Source organism: Saccopteryx leptura, chromosome 3 (genome assembly GCF_036850995.1).
Source record: "Saccopteryx leptura isolate mSacLep1 chromosome 3, mSacLep1_pri_phased_curated, whole genome shotgun sequence".
NCBI lineage: Eukaryota > Metazoa > Chordata > Mammalia > Chiroptera > Emballonuridae > Saccopteryx > Saccopteryx leptura.
In genome coordinates, this window is record NC_089505.1 from 83,711,576 (window position 1) to 83,729,036 (window position 17,461).

The 17,461-nt window shown below is 58.6% G+C and overlaps 2 protein-coding genes across 5 annotated transcripts in view; one reads left to right on the plus strand and one right to left on the minus strand.

Annotated features, from left to right (window-relative positions):
- Positions 1-858, plus strand: part of AGRN (agrin) — a 34,668-nt gene extending 33,810 nt beyond the window's left edge. For all 4 annotated transcript variants that reach the window (XM_066374750.1, XM_066374751.1, XM_066374752.1 and 1 more), the window contains one exon: positions 8-858. In XM_066374750.1, coding sequence (XP_066230847.1) covers positions 8-165 — 158 coding nt within the window. In that variant the 3' untranslated portion in view covers positions 166-858. The remainder of the gene's footprint in view (positions 1-7) is intronic.
- Positions 859-12,014: 11,156 nt separating this feature from the next.
- RNF223 (ring finger protein 223) lies at positions 12,015-15,354 on the minus strand. Its single transcript, XM_066374755.1, has 2 exons — positions 14,678-15,354; positions 12,015-13,321 (listed from the first exon to the last, which is right to left on the minus strand). The coding sequence occupies exon 2, from the start codon at positions 13,310-13,312 to the stop codon at positions 12,542-12,544; it is 771 nt and encodes a 256-aa protein (XP_066230852.1). The 5' UTR covers positions 13,313-13,321; positions 14,678-15,354; the 3' UTR covers positions 12,015-12,541.
- Positions 15,355-17,461: the final 2,107 nt, after the last annotated feature.

Consider the following 17,461-nt stretch of genomic DNA (forward strand, 5'->3'; position numbering starts at 1 on the left):
CCTGCAGGGGGCTTGGAGAAACTGCCCGTGGGCCTGGCCCTGCCCAAAGCCTATGGCACGGGCTTTGTGGGCTGCCTGCGGGACGTGGTGGTGGGGCGGCGACCACTGCACCTGCTGGAGGACGCGGTCACCAAGCCGGAGCTTCGGCCCTGTCCTTCCCCGTGAGCTGCACCACAGCCCACTGCCCGCCCTGCTGTAATTATTTTATATTTTTGTAAACTCGTTGCTTTTTTGATATGATTTTCTTGCCTGTGTTTTGGCTGGAGAGACTCCTGGCCTGGCCTCCCTGCTGTCCAGCCAGGCAAGCTGCAGAGATAGTCTCAGTGCCAAGGGACTCATGGGACTGATGTGGCAGCATGGAGGGCTTGGCTCAGACAGCAGCCTCAGGACACACCCCTCACCCCGGGTCACCATGTCCCATCCCCTTCTGCTGTGTTTCACCACCTGTTGGCAGACTCCACACACGCATCGTGCTCCGTCTGGCACGGCTCGTGTCCCCAGAGTGGGAAGCTGCAGCGAGGGTTGGAGAGGACTTTCCTTGGCTTCCACTGAGCTGGCGCGATGAGGGCCTCACCAGGACTTGCCTGGAGCCAGGCCGGCCCCTCCTGGGCCTCCTGCACCAGTACTGTGACTTAGAAATGATATTACTGTTGGGGCCACATGGCGCCTCCCGTTTCGGCTCTGCCCATCAGTCCCAGGATGCTGGAGAGCAGAGGCCAGACTCAGGCCTCTTCCGGAGGCCCTACACCTCAGCTGGCCCTGCCCACCCACCCAGGAACCTTGGACATGGCTGTGCCCCTCCCCAGCACCTCAGGCCCTGTGAGGAACCCTGAGCCTGAGAAGGAGGCGGCCTGCTCCTGGGGGAGCCAGCATTCCCCTCTTGAGGACAGATGTCCAGGCCTGACACCAACCACAGAATTCTTAATGTATTGATTTTATTTGATATCTGGGATAGTGGGGCTGTCATCTTGGCCCAAGAGCAGCTGAGGACACTGCACAGAAAATCCTCAGTCCAATTTTGGTGTGAGGATTGGTTGTCCTTGTTCAGGAATCCCTAGGGGTCGGCCGGGTGTCTGATCAAGGCCAAGGGTTGGGTGCAGGGATGGCAGAAATGGCTGAAAAGCCAGAAATGCCTTAAACCGCAACATTGTGTCTCATTCTGACCCATCCCACCCCCTCCACGTGCTCTGGTACTGGTCGGGGTGGCAGTCCTGACTCCCGTGGTTGGGGCTGGGCTGTCAAGTCCAAGGGCTGAAGGGAGCCCCATATGTCACATTACTAACTCCAGTCTGTGTCTGTCAATCACCGTGAAATAAAGTTTGAACACATTAAAAGATGCTTATGTCTGTCCTGCCAGTCTCCCTGTGGCTTTTTAAGCTTCATGATGGGGGCGCAGGCTTCAAGCTCCATCATATGGCTCTGGATTGAGGAGGGGGCCCTGCACTGGGATGGAGGCTGCTTTTGGCGAGGAGACCCCGTGCAGTGAACGCACACTTGTGCATGGAGCTGGTGGGACAGGGTCTGTGGAGGCCGCACTCCGGGTCGCCTTGTTGGGGGTGGTCTTTCAGGCAGCATCCTGACACACTACCCCTTGTGTACAAGTGTGTGCGTGTGTCTGTGAGCACAGGGTGAGGAGGGGTCTGTCTGAGGAGAGTGGGCTTCCACTCGGGGTAAGAGGGCCTGGAGAGGAGCCAGGGTGTGTAGGGAGTAGAGGGCTGGGAGTGGCAGGGGACCTTCGCACTGGCCCAGGGTGGCCTACCTTAAGCCCTGATGGGAGACCCTCAGCAAGCAGCATTGAGGGGATGTGAACCTCAAACCAGGAGCAGGAAAGAAAGGAGTGTTGTGTGTCTTCCTCCTTGGAACTCCTGACTTTTATTGAAGATAATTATGTTCTTGGCCCTGGCTAAAGAGCTCACCTACCTAGAGCATCATCCCAACATACAAAGGTTGTGGGTTCTATCCCTGATCAGGGCACATACAAGGAGCAACCGATGACGGCATGAATAGTGTTTCTCTCTCTTCCTTTCTCTCTTACACAAAACAAAACAAAACAAAACTGTTCTGTGTGTGTGTGTGTATGTCAATAGAAAAGAAAAGGAAAGTAACACTCATAAGCTCAGCACCCAGGTGACCCATCAGCCAGTGGGCTTTCATTCGTTTGCTTGTTCAGAGGACAAGTGTGGGTGTGGCCTGTGGCAGTCGGTGCAGGGCAGCTGTCAGGTGCAGGACTAGCCCAGGGCTCCGGGAAAAGCTGCAGCTCCAGCACAGATCCGAAGGGTGAGTAAGGTGCTGGAGTGAGGGTGTGAAGGCCAAGGTGGGCAGGAGCGTGCTCAGCAACAAGAGAAGGAGCAGCTGTGGGCCTGGGTGCAGGATGGACAGTCAGGGTGGAGGGAGCAGCTGGGTCCTGCGCTTTCAGACTTTATGAGAATGGGCCTGCAGTGTGAGGACAATGCTGGGGCCCAGACACAAATGGAGAGAAGGGGTTTGGGGTAGAACGGACAGCCCTGTGCTGGGCTGGACCACCCTGGTGCATCTGGAGGAGCTGGGCTCAAAGCACTAAGAGCCTGCCCAGTGGTCTCCAGGAGGCAGCATTGGTTGGCGGGGAGGCTGGGAGGGTGAGGGATCAGGGGGCTCCTGCAGCACTGAGTGAGAGGAGCCCCCACACTGGGAGTTCAGGAGAGGGTGCTCTGGACAGCCAGTGCTTCCAAGAGGAGAGGCTCTCAGGGCAGGACCTTCAGGTCAGCGTTCAGGGTGGGGGTTGGGATCAGGGCTTGGAAGCTGCAGCGGAAGGTACCACTCCTGAAAAGAGGGTGAAGGGGTCTGGGCAGGAGAGGCCTCGGAGTTCCTCACTCCCAAGGGATGAATCTCAAGGCTGAGAGCCCAGGTGGGGAAGCGTGGTGACCCCCCAGGGACAGGTTCATGAAAAGTGCTTTGACTCATGGAGGGGCAGTCGGGCAGAAGCAGCAGCCCTGAGGTCAGAGGAGCGCGAGCATCACTGGCGAGGTGAGGCCAGCGGCGGCGGGCAGGGGGCCGCAGAGGTTGAGGGCTGAGAGTGAAGGTGTGGGGAGCACGTGACACCCTCCCACCTGCGCCCTCTGCTCTGAAGCGGTGCCCCGAGGGGCCTGGAGGCTCCCTAGCCCGGGAAAGCAGGACCAGGCCCAACCGATCTGTTCTGATAATTTGAAGGCGTCAGTGGGTGGGGACGGCACGGACACGGGCCGCCTGGCCCTTCGTCCTCCGAGCCCCAATGCTCTTGTGGACCCCTTGAAAACCTGTTTTTATCTTAACTTCCGCAATGGGGCGCAGCACCTTTAAGGAAGCCAGTGGGGGGTTGTCTCTGTGGGGGCATTCATCAGGGGCGTGGCTTTTGTGTGGGCAGGGCAGATATAACCTCGCCCAGGTGAGCACCCACTTTGGGCCTGTAGTCCCCAGGCCTAACGTTGTGACACCGCCCCCTTCCACAGCCAAGGCCAGACACCTGGGTCCTGGCTCAGGAAGGCCAGTGGGACAGGATTTTCTGATGGGGCTGGGCCTGGGCGGAGGTCAAAGGTGCTCTGACCACAGGGAACGGACTATGCTGCAGGTGGTGGGTGACAGTGTCTGAAGCCTGCAGTGGGCAGTGCATGTCAGGACAGGCCCCGGGTCTCCAGCTTCCTGCCTCCATGGAGAGTGTGACAGGAACTAGGCACTCCCTGACCTTTCTGCCGAATCCCTGCTCCCTGGGTGTGTGCACACATACGTGTAAGCTCAGATTCTAGTGTCATGTGCCTGTCATGGGAAGCCACTCAGGTGTAAGACAGACGTCACTGCTTTCTGGCACTTGGCACACCCAGAGCACACCCCCTCTTCGGCTTGGTGAGGGTAGAGGTCACAGGAGGGGTTGCCCTATGACCCTGAGTGACTCCCCAGAGCAACAAGGGGCTGGACAAAGTCTGGTCTGTGGGGCCCACAGGGCTTCTCTGTGCCTGAGCAAGGTCCTTAGGCCACAGTAGACCTCTGCCTCTTCCCATCCTCCACCAGCAGTGCCTCAGTGGTGAGGGTCCCAGGATCCCTATGAGGGGTATTGTGAGGAGGCTGCCTGGCACAGTGGCCTCTGGCAAGGTCATGGGCCCTCTTAGGCTCAGGAATAGTGGAAATGAGTCAGGTCCCTAAGAACTTGTCAGCCCTAAAGCCTTGTGATTCTAAGTTTAAGGTCAGGGAGGAAAGGGTTTCAGGGCTGGTTGGAATGACCCCACGTGCTCCAGTTAACCTTATCTTATTTGTCCCCTGGGCAAGTTCTGGTTTTCCAAGAAGTCTCTGTCCATGTCGTGTGTGTGACCCTGGCCAGCCTGGGAAAACCACAAGTGAGGCTCAATCCACCCTCCCCAACCCCTCCCCATTCCACCCTTTGATGACCGTCTATCTGGACTGTCAGTCCTCTGGCCCCTGGGCCCCTGCCCACGCCTTCATCAAGCCTGGGCAGGCTGGACCAAATCCAAAGTCAAGCCTACCCTTCTAGAGCTGACCGTGTCCCACGTCCCCTTGCCATAGCCCTATGGTTTGTGGGTCAGTTGGCAGCACCATCGGTACCACCTCCCCCAGGGCTCCCATTGAGGGCCGGGCACAGGCCTAGCTCTGAGACGTGTGGCTCTTGTGCCTGGCGGAGGGCTGGGACCCCTGGGGGCGAGCTACTGAGTCCCTCCTCACACACCCCTTTGTTCCAGAGGTTGGAGAGGAAGCATGTGCCTGGCTGACATAGTTCTGTGCAGACAGGATAGAACTTGGTTGAGGTTCCTGTGGGAACAGGAGGGGCCAGGGCTTGGGTGGAACCTGGGGGTCCAGGGCAGGGAAACAGGGAAGGGCATAGCCTGTGCTCCCAGATCCTCAGCCCTGAAATTCCAGCCCGGACCCTTCTCTACTGCCATGTGTCTCCCACTGTCATAAGTGCCTGCCTGCAGGCATGTCCAGCTCCTATACTATGTGTATAGGAATGCTGACAGGCTGTTCACGTGTCTCCCAGGGTCTCAGGGTTGGAATTGCCATCTACAGATGGGACACCAAGGCCACACAGGAAGCTGGACCAGCCAGTGGCCAGTCTGGGTCCAAGCTGGTTTCTTAGGTTGGCCTGTGCTGTCCTGGGCTCCTGAGCACTGACTGGGCTCAGGGAGGTCTCGAGGGGCCCAGGCTGTTAGATCTGTTGGGGACACAATATGCCCAGCCCACCCTACCTGTCCCCATTCAAAGCCTGTCTGACCATGTTACCACGTGATGAGTCACTGACCCACCACAGAGCAGTGAGCCCTTCAGCACAGAGGGACCTTGAGCCCTGGGGACAGGGACCCATAACCCTTCTGTCTCTTCCCACCTCCTCAGCAGCAGGTGCACCTCCAGCTTGGTGGGGGGACATGAGGCCTGCCTTGGTCTGCGATAGTGGGAGGTGGTGGTGTGAGCTGTTGCAACCTCTCAGAATGCCCCACTCCTGGAGATTTCCACTGGAGAGACCCAGCGGCAGCTAGTGGAGAGGGAGGGGATGGAAAGCATGATTAGGATAGTCTCCAAAAGGACAAACAGGGGTGCGCCTCCACTCTGCACCCCTGCCTCCACACTCTGGGCATTGCCCATCTTGGCCTGGAGTCTAAGGCTGCTGGGCCAGGGGGAGGGGGCATCTGGGCACAGGATGTGGTTCAGCAGAGTGACTGCTATTGACTGGTGGCTGGTGGGGAGCTTCTTTCTAGGGTGAAGCCAAGCCTGTCAAGGAGGGCTGGGTTGGGGAACATTAGGGGAGGGTGCTCACCACCTAGAGTGCACACTTGCTGGACAGGGTCCTGGCTTTTGCCATTACTGTCAGAGACCAAGATCTAAGGGCAGAAAGAGCACAGAGTCTGTCCTGGAAGCTGAGGGTAGTAACAGCAGAATTGGCCCTCCAATGGTGATGGCCTTTCCAGGCACCACACGGAGGTGACCCACATCAAGATCCAGAACACAGGTGACTATTATGACCTGAATGGATGCTGGCCAGGCTGGTGCAGCACTACATTGGCCAATGCAGGGGTCAGCTCCATGAGCACAGTGGGGCACCGTGGGGCTGCAGCACCTGCTGGACTGCCAGGACCTGATGCCTGAGCAGTGAGCAGCAGTATCCGCCTGTACCTGCACATGTATGCATGTGAGCATCCCCAGACAGGGTATGCTTGGCATGGCACAGACATCGTCCACTCCTCATGGCTGCAGCAAAGCTGAGGGACTGTCCTGTCTGCCCTCTCTGAGACCCAGACACAAGATGCAAGGGGGAGTGTGCACAGTGGTCTGACATTCAGCTTCACCCCTACCTCCTGGCTGCTGACACGGGGTTAGCAGGGTCTTCCAGCCTTGGTTTCCCCATCTGCACTGATGAGGCCCAAAGGTGCATCTGTGGGGGTCATGGGGGTGGGGCTGGTCTGGGGAAGCTCTTTCCTTCCTTGCTGAGGACTAGGCTGCCACCTGGTGGCTACCTCAGGCCCTGCAGAGCCTACCTGCCCTGCTTCCTGCTGGCTCCTGAGTAGGGGAGGGTCAGAGATGGGCAAGGTAGATGCTTGCTAGCCAGGGTGGACTGCTGCCTGGGCCCCAAAATCTGGGTGGGCCTGTTTGTCTCTGTCTGTGAGCCTTCTGGCTGCATGTGAATCTGTGCCCCTTCACCTGGCCAGGTTGTGCCAACCCCCCCCCCCCCATCTCACCTGTGCTCCCACCCCTACCCTGGGTCAGGTGGTACCAGGCACACCCACCTGGCAAGGATGCTGAGAAGCTACTGATGGAGAAGGGATGTCAGGGAGAGTCAGACAAGCCTGGGGACTTCATGCTGTCTGTGACATAGCAGCTGGACAAGGTGGCCTGCCAGCCACCTGTCAACCATATGATGATCTGCTTCCAGGTTAGGGGGCTGCAGCCATGGTGGGGTGTGACTTCTGGGAAGCAGTTATGGCCAGGCCCCTCACTGCTGCCCCCACAGCCAGATGGGAAGCATGGTGTTGAAGGTGGGAAGGCAGGGAGAGTTTTCACTCCCTCAGCAAACTGGTTGAGAGCTCTAAGAATCCCATGGGAGAGAATTTGAGATTTTTTCTGTCACTAGTTTGGGTTCAAATAAACTCATAAAAATTCTCTAAAATAGAAAAAAAAACCCATAGTGAATTCAGGGGCTGTGAATGTGGGGCATACCCTTTCTGCAGGTATGCCCCACATCCCGCATATGGACCCTGGGGTCCAGAGTGGACTGCTCCCCTGCAGGGCCCAAGGGATGCCAACACAGCACCACGCAGGAAAAACAGGTGCAGGATAGCCAAGGGGCAGGGTGTGGGCCCGGGCTGCTGCTCCTGGATGGGCACCATGGGACCCTGTTAAGCTTGGGCATGGGCCTCTCCCTGCCAATCCCTCAAAGCCGTGAGGATCAGCACTATAACCATCAACAGCCACACAAGCAGGAGCTCAACAAGGTCACAGACACCGGTGGTAAGAAGGCCAAGCAGGGCTTCTGGGAGGAGTTCAAGGTACGAGGTGCAGAGTGGGGGAGTGTTGCGGGGTGTTGTAGACTGGGGGAACAGGTCATAGGTGGTGTTGGGGGTGTTGTGGGCTCTGGGGAAGGGTTGGCTGTGGCTGAAATCCCCTCCTCCTGCCAGGTGCTACAGCAGAAGGAATGCCGACTCTCATATCCCAGGAAGGAGGGGCAGTGGCCAGACAATAAACCCAAGAATTGGCACAAGAACATCCTTCCCTTTGAGGAGCCTTGGGGTGGGGGTAGGGACCACTTCCCACCACAGGTGTGAGGCTCCCTCCTGGAGACCTGAGTGGCATCTCCCCTTCCGAGTGATAGCATCCATGTTGTCCTGTAAGGGGTGGACGACTGCATGGCTGGCACTGACTACATCAATGCCAACTACATCAGTGTGGGTGTGCACAAAGCAAGTGTGCCAGGCCTGCTGCATGTCCTAGGGAAAGCCAAGGCTTCAGGCAATGGAACTTGGCAAGACAGTAAATATTTGGGGGGAGAGGGTGTGGCAGTCCCCAAGGGGTCCTCAGAGAGGGTTGGACTAAACATTGGTTCTAAGCCCCTCCCTAGCCTACAGTAGAAGGGACTGTGTGTGAGTCACCAGGGACTACTTTGTATATAATTTGCATAGGCTTACATTTGTCCTCTCTTCCTAGAAACGGCAGGCAGCTGTCTGTCCCCCATCCTCTTTCAGAGTGACACAGAGGAGAAGCCATGTCGAGGACTGGGCAAGTTGTACATTGCCACCCAGGAGAATACATGTGTCATTGTCCAGGGAAGTACTGCAAGGCCAGGTAGGAGTATAGGCTTGTTCCCATGTGCTTATCTGGACTTGTGCCTGTGGCTGGCCCAACCTTGCCTCTTCAGTCTTCAGGAAGCTCTGTGTATACATGAGTGTCTGTGAGTCCCTTCAGGGTACAGGGGCAAGGGTGCTGGTGGTCTTCCAACACCACTGATGCAATGCCCGGCCCCAACCCCAGAACAAGTGTTTTTGGTGCTGGTCAGAGCTGCATCGCAGCTGTATGGCTGTGTGCACACGTGCAGTGTGGCTGAGTGCCAGGCCCAGGACTACTGTGTGCAGGAGCTGCAGGTGTGGCAGCCAGACCAGGTGAGCCTTGAGGACAATGGGACATGCAGGGCCAAGTTAGAGTGGTCAGGAAGTCCTCAGGTCTGCGATGAGGGTGAACAGGGTCCTACTGGCTCCAGCCAATCCCACTGATCTTGCTGGCTTCCATGTCCATCAACCCAGTGGGCACAATCCTGGCCTGGGCTCTTTTGGGCAGTGTGTACAGGTGGGCCACATTCTCAACCCCCGGCCCCAGGTCCCAGATGCTTGACTCCAGGTGGTCTCACACACTCATGGCCTCTACAGTTTCTTCCTGCCATCTCAGTAGCTTCAGTCTCCTCTGTATACCAGTGGTGCCTATTTCTGTCCGGTACTGGTCTGTGGGCCATTTGGTACCCGTCCGCAGAGAAAGAATAAATAACTTACATTATTTCCATTTTATTTATATTTAAGTCTGAACAATGTTTTATTTTTTTAAATGACCAGATTCCCTCTGTTACATCCGTTTAAGACTCACTCTTGACCCTTGTCTTGTTCACGTGATACATTTATCCATCCCACCCTAAAGGCCAGTCCGTGAAAATATTTTCTGACATTAAACCGGTCCGTGGCCCAAAAAAGGTTGGGGACCACTGCTGTAGAGTCTACAGTGTAGACCCTTCACATTTGGCCCTTCCCAAATAAAACTCTCTGTCCCCCAAACCTGACCCTTTTTCCCTTCCCCAGGCACCTGGACCACCTGTGCCCCCTTTCCGCCAGCCCTGAGTCCCATTTTTTCCTCCCAACCTCTCCTGCTCGGTCTTTGCCCTGATGATCACTCCTGGCCACGGCTTGCCGCCTCCCAGTTTACTTCCTGTGCCTCTCCCACCCCCGGGGTCATTGCAGCACCGGCTCTGACCCTGCAGTCGGCCCTTCCTGAGAACTGCCCAGATGGCCCAGGGAGCTCACCAGCCCGCCCTGCCCGGGAAGAGCCTCCACGCGCAGTGAAGCATTACCAGCATTTCAGCTGGCCCGCCCGACCACTCCTCGCGGAGCCCGCGGGCGTCCTCGCTTCCTGGGAGAGGCGGACCGGACCCAGAGAAGAACGCCAGGGGCCGGACGGCAGGCCTGCGGGGGTGCACTGCAGGTGAAACCCGGGGCAAGGCCATGGCTTCGTCTTGCGAATTCGCCACGGGACCGTGCAGACCCGAGCGCAGGACAAGTTCGTGCACTTGGCGCCGCAGCCGTACATCCAGGGAGAGCAGCTGCGCCTGCGCGAGCAGTTGGGGGCGGGGTCCGCGCGGGCGTCCGCCTGGTGACCGGGGACCCCGCCCCCTGAGCGAACCCTCGGAGGACCGTGTCTACCAGAACGTGGGCGCCGCGCCGGTGGACTCGTGCCCTCCGAGTGCCTGTGGCGCGAGTGGGGGCGTCGAGGAGCGGAACCAGGCCGCGGGCCCGCGTGGGGGTCGGGTGATGTCCCCGCGAGGTTGGGGCAGGAGGCCGCGGAGGCGTGGCCGGAGCGTAGGTGCGCGAACCAACAAAGCCGGGTCTCCATCTGCAGGACCCCAGAGACCACCGGCGGCGTGTACCAGGACCTGCTGAGCCTCAGGAGATGAGGGGCTCCGCGAACCTGAGCCGGGAGCCGCGCGAGGAGGCCTCGAGCCTGGGAAGGCTGCCTCTGCGTTCTTCAGAAAGACTGTGTTTAGGACAGTAAACTGGAGTTTGTTCTGGGGCCTCCCCCTCAGACCCTCCACACAAGGCCTGGACGCCTAGAAATGGGGAAGGGCAGTTGGGAGATCCTGGTGTCCCTGTCCCTTCTGGGGCTCCTTGGAGAGGGTGGAGGGGGCAGGGCTTTAGGGCTGTGGTTTGTCTCCCAGTGTAGGATGCCCCCAGTGGCCCCCAGTGACCACCTGCACAACACAGCGACCACGTGTGACCCTGAGTACCATATGTTTGAGTGTCAGCCTGAATGTGTGTCATGAGTAAGGAAGCGAGCTGGTGGCCAGTGTGGCTTCTGTCCGGCTGCCGGGTACCACCCCCACCAACAGAGCCACCCTTCCACTCTTCCCACAGCGGTGGTCTGGGATGTGGCCTGGGCAGTGGCTATGTCCCTGCTGTGTCTAGGCATACCCCAGTCCATCACACTGTGGTCACAGATGGATAAATGCTTGTTGAATGAGGGAGTGTGTGAAATGCTCATGTGACTGCACGTACAACATGCCTGGCCCTGCCCGTGATGAGGGAGAGGCTACGTATGTGCATTACTGGTATATGACAGGTGCAATGTCACTGTCATGTGGTCCATGGTGTCATGCACTGTCCCATCCCCAATGGTCCTGTACCTTTGTAGTGTCCTCAGTAAAATGCCCTGTTCCCAGTTCTGTGTTTTTGGGGCATGGGGAAAGGGTGTGTTTTGGTCCTTACGACAGCCCAGCTAGGTGGAGCAGGAAGTTCAGGGTTCTGGGGTGAGAGGTGAGGAGGACAACAGCCAGAACTAGCCTTGCCTTTGTTTGCCATGTGAACCTCGTGGCGCAGGGTTCCTGGGGTTAACAGCACAAACGGCATGGGGGTGGGGTCTGGGCAGGATGGAGGCTGGCTGGACTTGGCCACTTCACAAGCCAGGCCCAGGGAGGGTCTGCTGGAGTCTGTGGTCTGTGTATTGTCAGGACACACTGGTTGTCACAACCTCTGCTTCTGTGCACCATTAGCCTTCGGTTCCTGTGGGGCCATGGGGTTCTGTGGCTCTCCAGTCAGGGCTTCCAGAAGGACTGTAGGGCAGTGAAGCTTCTTGGGGGTATGGTCTAGTGTGACCATAGTTGAGAATGGGGGTGGGTTCTGGACCAGGCCAAAGCCTCCCCTGTCCCAGATGCTATGGGCCATTCCTACCTTCCTGGTGAAGCCTCACAGTCCTGGGAGACAGCCACATTTTAAACTGCTCCAACCCAGCCTGACCAGTGGTGGTGCAGTAAATAGAGCATCGACCTGGGATGCTGAGGTCCCAGGTGTGAAACCCCAAGGTCGCTGACGTGAGGGCAGGCTCACCAGCTTAAGCATGGGATTGTCCACATGACCCCATGGTCGCTGGCTTGGCTGGAGACTCCTGGTCAAGGCATGTATGAGAAGCAATCAATGAACAACTAAATTGTCACAACTATGAATTGATGCTTCTCATCTCTCTCCCTGTCTCTCTCTTTCTCTCTCTCTCTCTCTCTCTCTCGCAAAAACAAACTAACAAGCAAAAAAACCCCAAAACTGCTCTAGCCCATCCATAGCCTGGAGGGGACAGGAGATGGACCCCCTGGAACCTGGGGTTCACCTGCCCTAAGGGCTGCTGGAAGTCAGATCCAGTAGGGGTGTCCTTTGAATTGAGGCTCTCTGAGGCAGGGGTGGACTGTGGGCTTTTCTCGAGGGAGGGAGTCAGTGGTGCAGGGAGGAGGGTGAACAGAGTGAAGACTCCTTATGAAATGTGGATATAAAATAATTTATTTAAAAATGTACAATTCAGGAGGGCTGGGGGTCACTGGGGGGACTGGGCTCTCTGCAGCTCCCCTCTGTCCCCCTGTCCCGAGAGTAGGGTCAGCACCCCCACCCAATGGAAGGGGCCAGCCCTGCCTGGGGAGGGTCTGGAGAAGGAGCTGTGGGTGAAATGTGAAAATAAGGTTTCTTCTCAGCAAGGGGCTGCCCCTATAGGCGATTCACAGTGTGTACAGGGAGGGGTCCTAGCCAGGCTGTCTCCCCTGGGCCTCAGTTTCCCCAAGTGTGTGATGGGGGTTAGGGGGCTGGTCTCTGAGGCTCATAGGAGCCAGTTATTCTTGGAGGCTGTGGGGAGCCTTTGGCCTACTCCACAGGACCCAGTCCCATAAGTGTGGGGGCAGCCAAATGGGGTTCTCAAAGATGTTGGGGCTCCTCTGGGGTTCTGGGGGACTGACTCCCAGCAACTGCTGCACCCGTGACTCCAGCTGTGGGCTGGGGACCCACACGTGGAGCATGGGACAACCCTAGTTGTCGGCCAGGGGCCCGAGAGAGAAGGTGGCTGCATAGGTGACGGTGGCCGGGGCAGTGCTGGCAGGTGGCTGGGTCAGGCAGTGCAGGCTCCCGGTCTTGAGCGCACACTGCACAGGCCAGAGCACCACGCCAAAGAGCACCAGCAGCAGAGCCGTGATGAGTGCCATGCGCCTCCAGTCCCTGCAGCGTGCCCAGCAGCGCGCCAGGCGGCCCCAGCGGTGGGCAGGGGCTGGGGTGGGCGTGGGCACAGCGGGCTCAGTGGGCTTGCTCAGGCCCACATCCACGCACACCAGGCCAGGTGTTGAGAGGCCGGGTGCAGAGGGTGGGGGGCAGCAGCACAGTTTGGTGCCCTCCAGCCACACGGGTTCCTCCCTCCGAAGGTGCGCTGGCATCCTGGCTAGCAGCTGACGGCTGGTGCGCAGTGCGGGGGCCCCGGCAGCGGGCACAGCCGTAGGCTGCCGGCAGAACGGGCAGGGCACAGCTTCGCTGCCAGGTCGGCCTGTTGGCTGGGAAGCTGCCAGCCGTGCCAGGCATTCCAGGCAAAAAACGTGAGTGCAGGACAGCTCCTTGGGCGTTTTGAAGATGTTGTCATAACCCGAGAAGCAGATGGAGCACTCCAGTGGGGAGGCCACCTTCTCCGAGCCAGGGGTGCTGGGGGACCTGGGGCTGCTGGCTGGGCTGGGGGAACTGGGCACTGTGGCCGTGGGGCTGCTCCGGCTGGGGGACGGCATGGCCGTGTGCCACACCTGCTGGCCTACGGACATGGCTCTGAGCTGTGAGACAAACAGAGATAACTGTGAGTGACCACAGATGGCCCCTTTCCTGTGGGGTCAGCCTGTCATTCTCTCCTTTGCCCAGCACCAGTCCCAAAGATCCCAGGGAGGACACTGCCCACCTGTGGACATGTCCAGAGAGCCCCACCTGTACCTCTGTCCCAACTCCTCCATTTCCTCACACTGAGACAAAGGTAGCATCCTGAGCGTTCAGGCCTGACTAGCCTAGAACAGACGCTGTGTGCGCAGGCGTGTTGTGGTGACTGCCTAGTGGACATCTCTTGCTGACCCTGCCCTACCTGGCTGTGCCCCCTGGCAAAAATAAAGGTGATGACTGATGACAATGGCCCACAATAGTTACTGTTTCCATCTGGGTTTTGCCAGACTGAGCCAGATCATGTGACACAACAGCTACAGAGTAGAAAAGGCAGCTTGGAGGGTGGGGTGACTCAGCCAGGTCACCTGGCCAGTGGGCCCTGGGCTCTCATAGAAGGGTATGGCTCTGCGTCAGGTAAAGTGGGTTTGAACATGGATTCCAATATAGGCACCTAGTTGGGTTGGCAGGTGCCCAATTTTCAGGTAGCTGTGTGAGGACTGGTTGGGAGGTCAGGACACTGGGTCTGGGGGCTAGGCCAAACCAGTCAGTCTATAGGACACAGAGAGGCCTGAGTAGGGGTAGGGCTGGTGGCCCAAGGAAGCTTTGTCTTCCAGCCGTGCCCAGAACCTGAAGGGCCAGCTTGTCTGGCATGGCAGCCCACTGAGGGAAACAGGAGGTAGATGGGTCCTTCTGTCCTCTCTCAGCTGAGCACACAACTGCATCCACCTGACCCACGCCCATTTCCATGGGAGACCCTATCTCTGTCTCCCTAACCAGGCTTAGGTGACTAGCGTGCTGACCCTGACCAGGATACTGTGCAGCCCTGCCCCCTGCCCTCCACCAGGCCCAGGTCTCCACAACAGGCAGCCACATGGTGGAGTGAGGAGACCCAGGAGCTCCCCCCCAGAGGTGACCCTGACCTTGACTTCCTTGTCAGTCCAGGTGGGCCAGTGGGATAACTTCATGGTGACACGCCATGAAGGCTCGGGCGTTGCTACATCATGACTGCCTGTCGTGAGTCATGGTGACATCACTGTGATGTCATGAGTGCCCCCCACATCACTACATGAAATGTCACCATATCCTGGTGACAGCTGCGGCTGCAGGTTAGGTGAGCCTGGTGGACTGTGGGCAGTTCTTCCCTAGGCCGGTGTGCCCCACATAACCGGTTCCTTGGCTCTAAGGCCCCACCCCACCAGGAGCTGCCCCACCTTGAGCCTGTACAGGTGAGAGGTGAGTGCCAGCTGAGCGGGTCTTACCTGGTGGCCGGGGGTCAGCGTGGCCAGGGCATGGTCCTCCTGGTCAGCCACGGCCAGGCGCTGAGGCTCCAAGCTCTTCTGCTCCAGCAACACTCACTCTCTCCTGAGGCTAGGCCCAGCCTGTGCTCCACCTGGCAGGTGTCCCTTCACGGGCTGGTCGCCAGCAGCTGTCTCAGTGGCCCTGGTCTGGCAGGTGCGCCTTCTACTATGTTTCTGGCAGGTGGGGCACAGGGGTTACGTGTGCTCTTCCAGCTGTGGAATGCTGAGGCAGGTGTGAGTTCTCTGGCTGTGGGTCCTGGCAGGTGTATTTATAGGCTCAGGTCATGCTAGCCAGGGGCGTGGCCTCGGCCTCGGGATTGGCTAGCTTCCTGTCCTCTCCCTGGCAAGCTGGGCGCAAAGGGCGGGGGAGTCAGAGGTGAGAGGTCAGAGCCTGGGATGGGCTGGTGGTGGAGTGGTCAGTGTAGGCCTTCACAACCTGTACAGGTCTCAGGGGTGGATGCCTGGGTCAAACCTCCCCCTGTCGCCCCTGGAATGCTAGAATAGCCCCTCCAGAAATAGACCAGCTCACGGGCCCTATTCAGGGCTCTGGTGGCACTTGAGCTTCTGGGGGCCTCCCAGACCCCACTAACAATCTCAGCCCAGATTATCATACCCTGTGATCTCACAGATGCCCTCCCCTCTTCTTCTTTCCTGCCCCTCCCCTCACCTGGTACGCATGGACCACTGATGCGTGTCGACACGTGTACCACCCCAATGTTCACATGCATGGCCCTCCCAAATCTGTGATTCCACTGCCTTGGCTTCCACTCACCAGTCTTTGGGGATGGGGAAGGAATTGCCTGCTCTGGGTCCAGGGAGTAGGGTGAGAGGTCAGGGCTGGGAGCACCCCCAAGGGCTGGGGTCCCAGAAAGTGGGGTGGAGGCCCAGAGAGGGAGGTGGGGTTCCAAAGAAAGAAATGAGACCAAGAGAGGGGGTTGGGAGCTCTGAGAGTGGGGTGGGGGCCCAGAAAGGTGGATGGGGACCCAAAGAGGAGGGTAGGGACTATGAGATGGGTTGGGGACCCAGAGAGAAGTATGTGGCCCAGAGAGGGGGTTAGGGACTTCGAGAGGAGGGCGGGGGCCCTGAAAGGTGGTGGGAATTCAGAGGGTGGGGTTCCATGTAGGGAGTCTCTGCATTGTGGGACTTGAGTTTCCGTGGGGATTATGACTCGGGGTCACATGCTGCCTCTAGGAAGTGTCCACAACCCCTCTGCTCTGAGAAGACTCTCCTGAAGGCTCCTAGGAATATCCTAGCTCTGAGGTCACTTGAGCTCCTCCGGGACAGTCAGTGCCCAGAGGCAAAGGGACGGGAAGAACTGAGGAATGTGCTATCTGGGGCGTGACTAAGCCTCACTGTACAGGGAGCAGGACCAGACCCTGGTGCTGGGGCCCAGTCAGCTCAGCTGGTCCCCACACTTGTTCACTCTCCAGCCAGCAAAAGAGCAGTTGTGCCTGTAAGTGTGTGGGCTGCATGTGTCCTCCGTGAGGGTGTGTGGGCATGTGTGCACCAGCAGTTAACTTGGCTGAGAGTGTGACAGCACACATCCCTGTGTATGCAGCTGCGTGCACGTATGTGAGGGGAGCGTGGCTGCCGGCGTGCAGCCCCATAGCCCTGGGACTCACTGGACTGAGGCGAGGACAAGGCTCTCAGTGACACCCCTGTCCAGTCGTGGCTCTTAGATGTTTGGGCCCTGAGCCCTCAGGATGCCTGGGAACCTGGGCTGACACAGATGTGCCCCAAGGCCCACCCTGGCATGGTTCCCCACCCCCAGGACTGGGACAGAACTGGCTATGACTCCCTGAGTGCTGCCCAGCACAGGAAATGGCCAGGGGGGGAGAGGCCCTGAAGGGCTCATCTGGGGCCCAATGCCTGGGTCCAAGGGTGGGTGGACCCCGCTCTTGCCCAGTGCTGGCTGACTTGCAGACGGCTCTGCTGTCCCATCGCCACCAGCCAGGGACACTGACCCTGAGGCTCTGGGACACGGTGGGGCTGCAGTTCTTCCCATGAAACCAGGTATGCGAGATCCCGGTGTTCCAACATGACAGAAACTGGTTTTCCCCCCAGGCCAGTGCCAGAAGCAGGGTGGTCCATACAGCTGGGTTCAGCCTCCACCCCACCGCCTGTGCTGGGCTCCCGACAAGGTGACTCTGCTGGCACGTAAGGTGGACTCAGCAGTGAGCTAGGTCCCTGAAGCTCAGGCTGGACGCCCGTCCCTCACCTTGCTATGGGCTGGCTCTTTCTGGGGCCATGTCCAGGCCGCCGGCCAGGGCATCTGCCCTTCCATCACCTCCTCAGGACCTGCTCTGTCCTGCCCTGTGCATCCACCTCCCAACGCTGCTGTAGGTTTGTCCTACCTCCGACCTCTGCTTTGTAGGCTCTCAGGGCTTCTCCTAGTGCTGAGTGGATGAAGGAATGAATGAACTACAGCTGTGACCCCAGGGCTGCACCCCCAAAAAACCATGCTCACCAGCCCCCACAGACCTGTGTAGTAGTTGACATGGTTCCCTACCTGCTTTGGCCTAAACTGATGACCCTACACATTGGCCTCTTATGTGAGGGCCTGGAGTCCAGGTAAGGGCTTGGTGAGGGGCTAGGGATGGAGAAAACTGGGGAGGGGGCTGTGCAGGGCTCTTACTGCAGATCACCAGCCCCTGCCAGAGGCCCTACCTGCATCTTGGGCATTCCTACCACCTGCTTTCTGGCCTGGATGCCCAGGGTCACAGAGCTGGTGAGTTCAGCAATCCT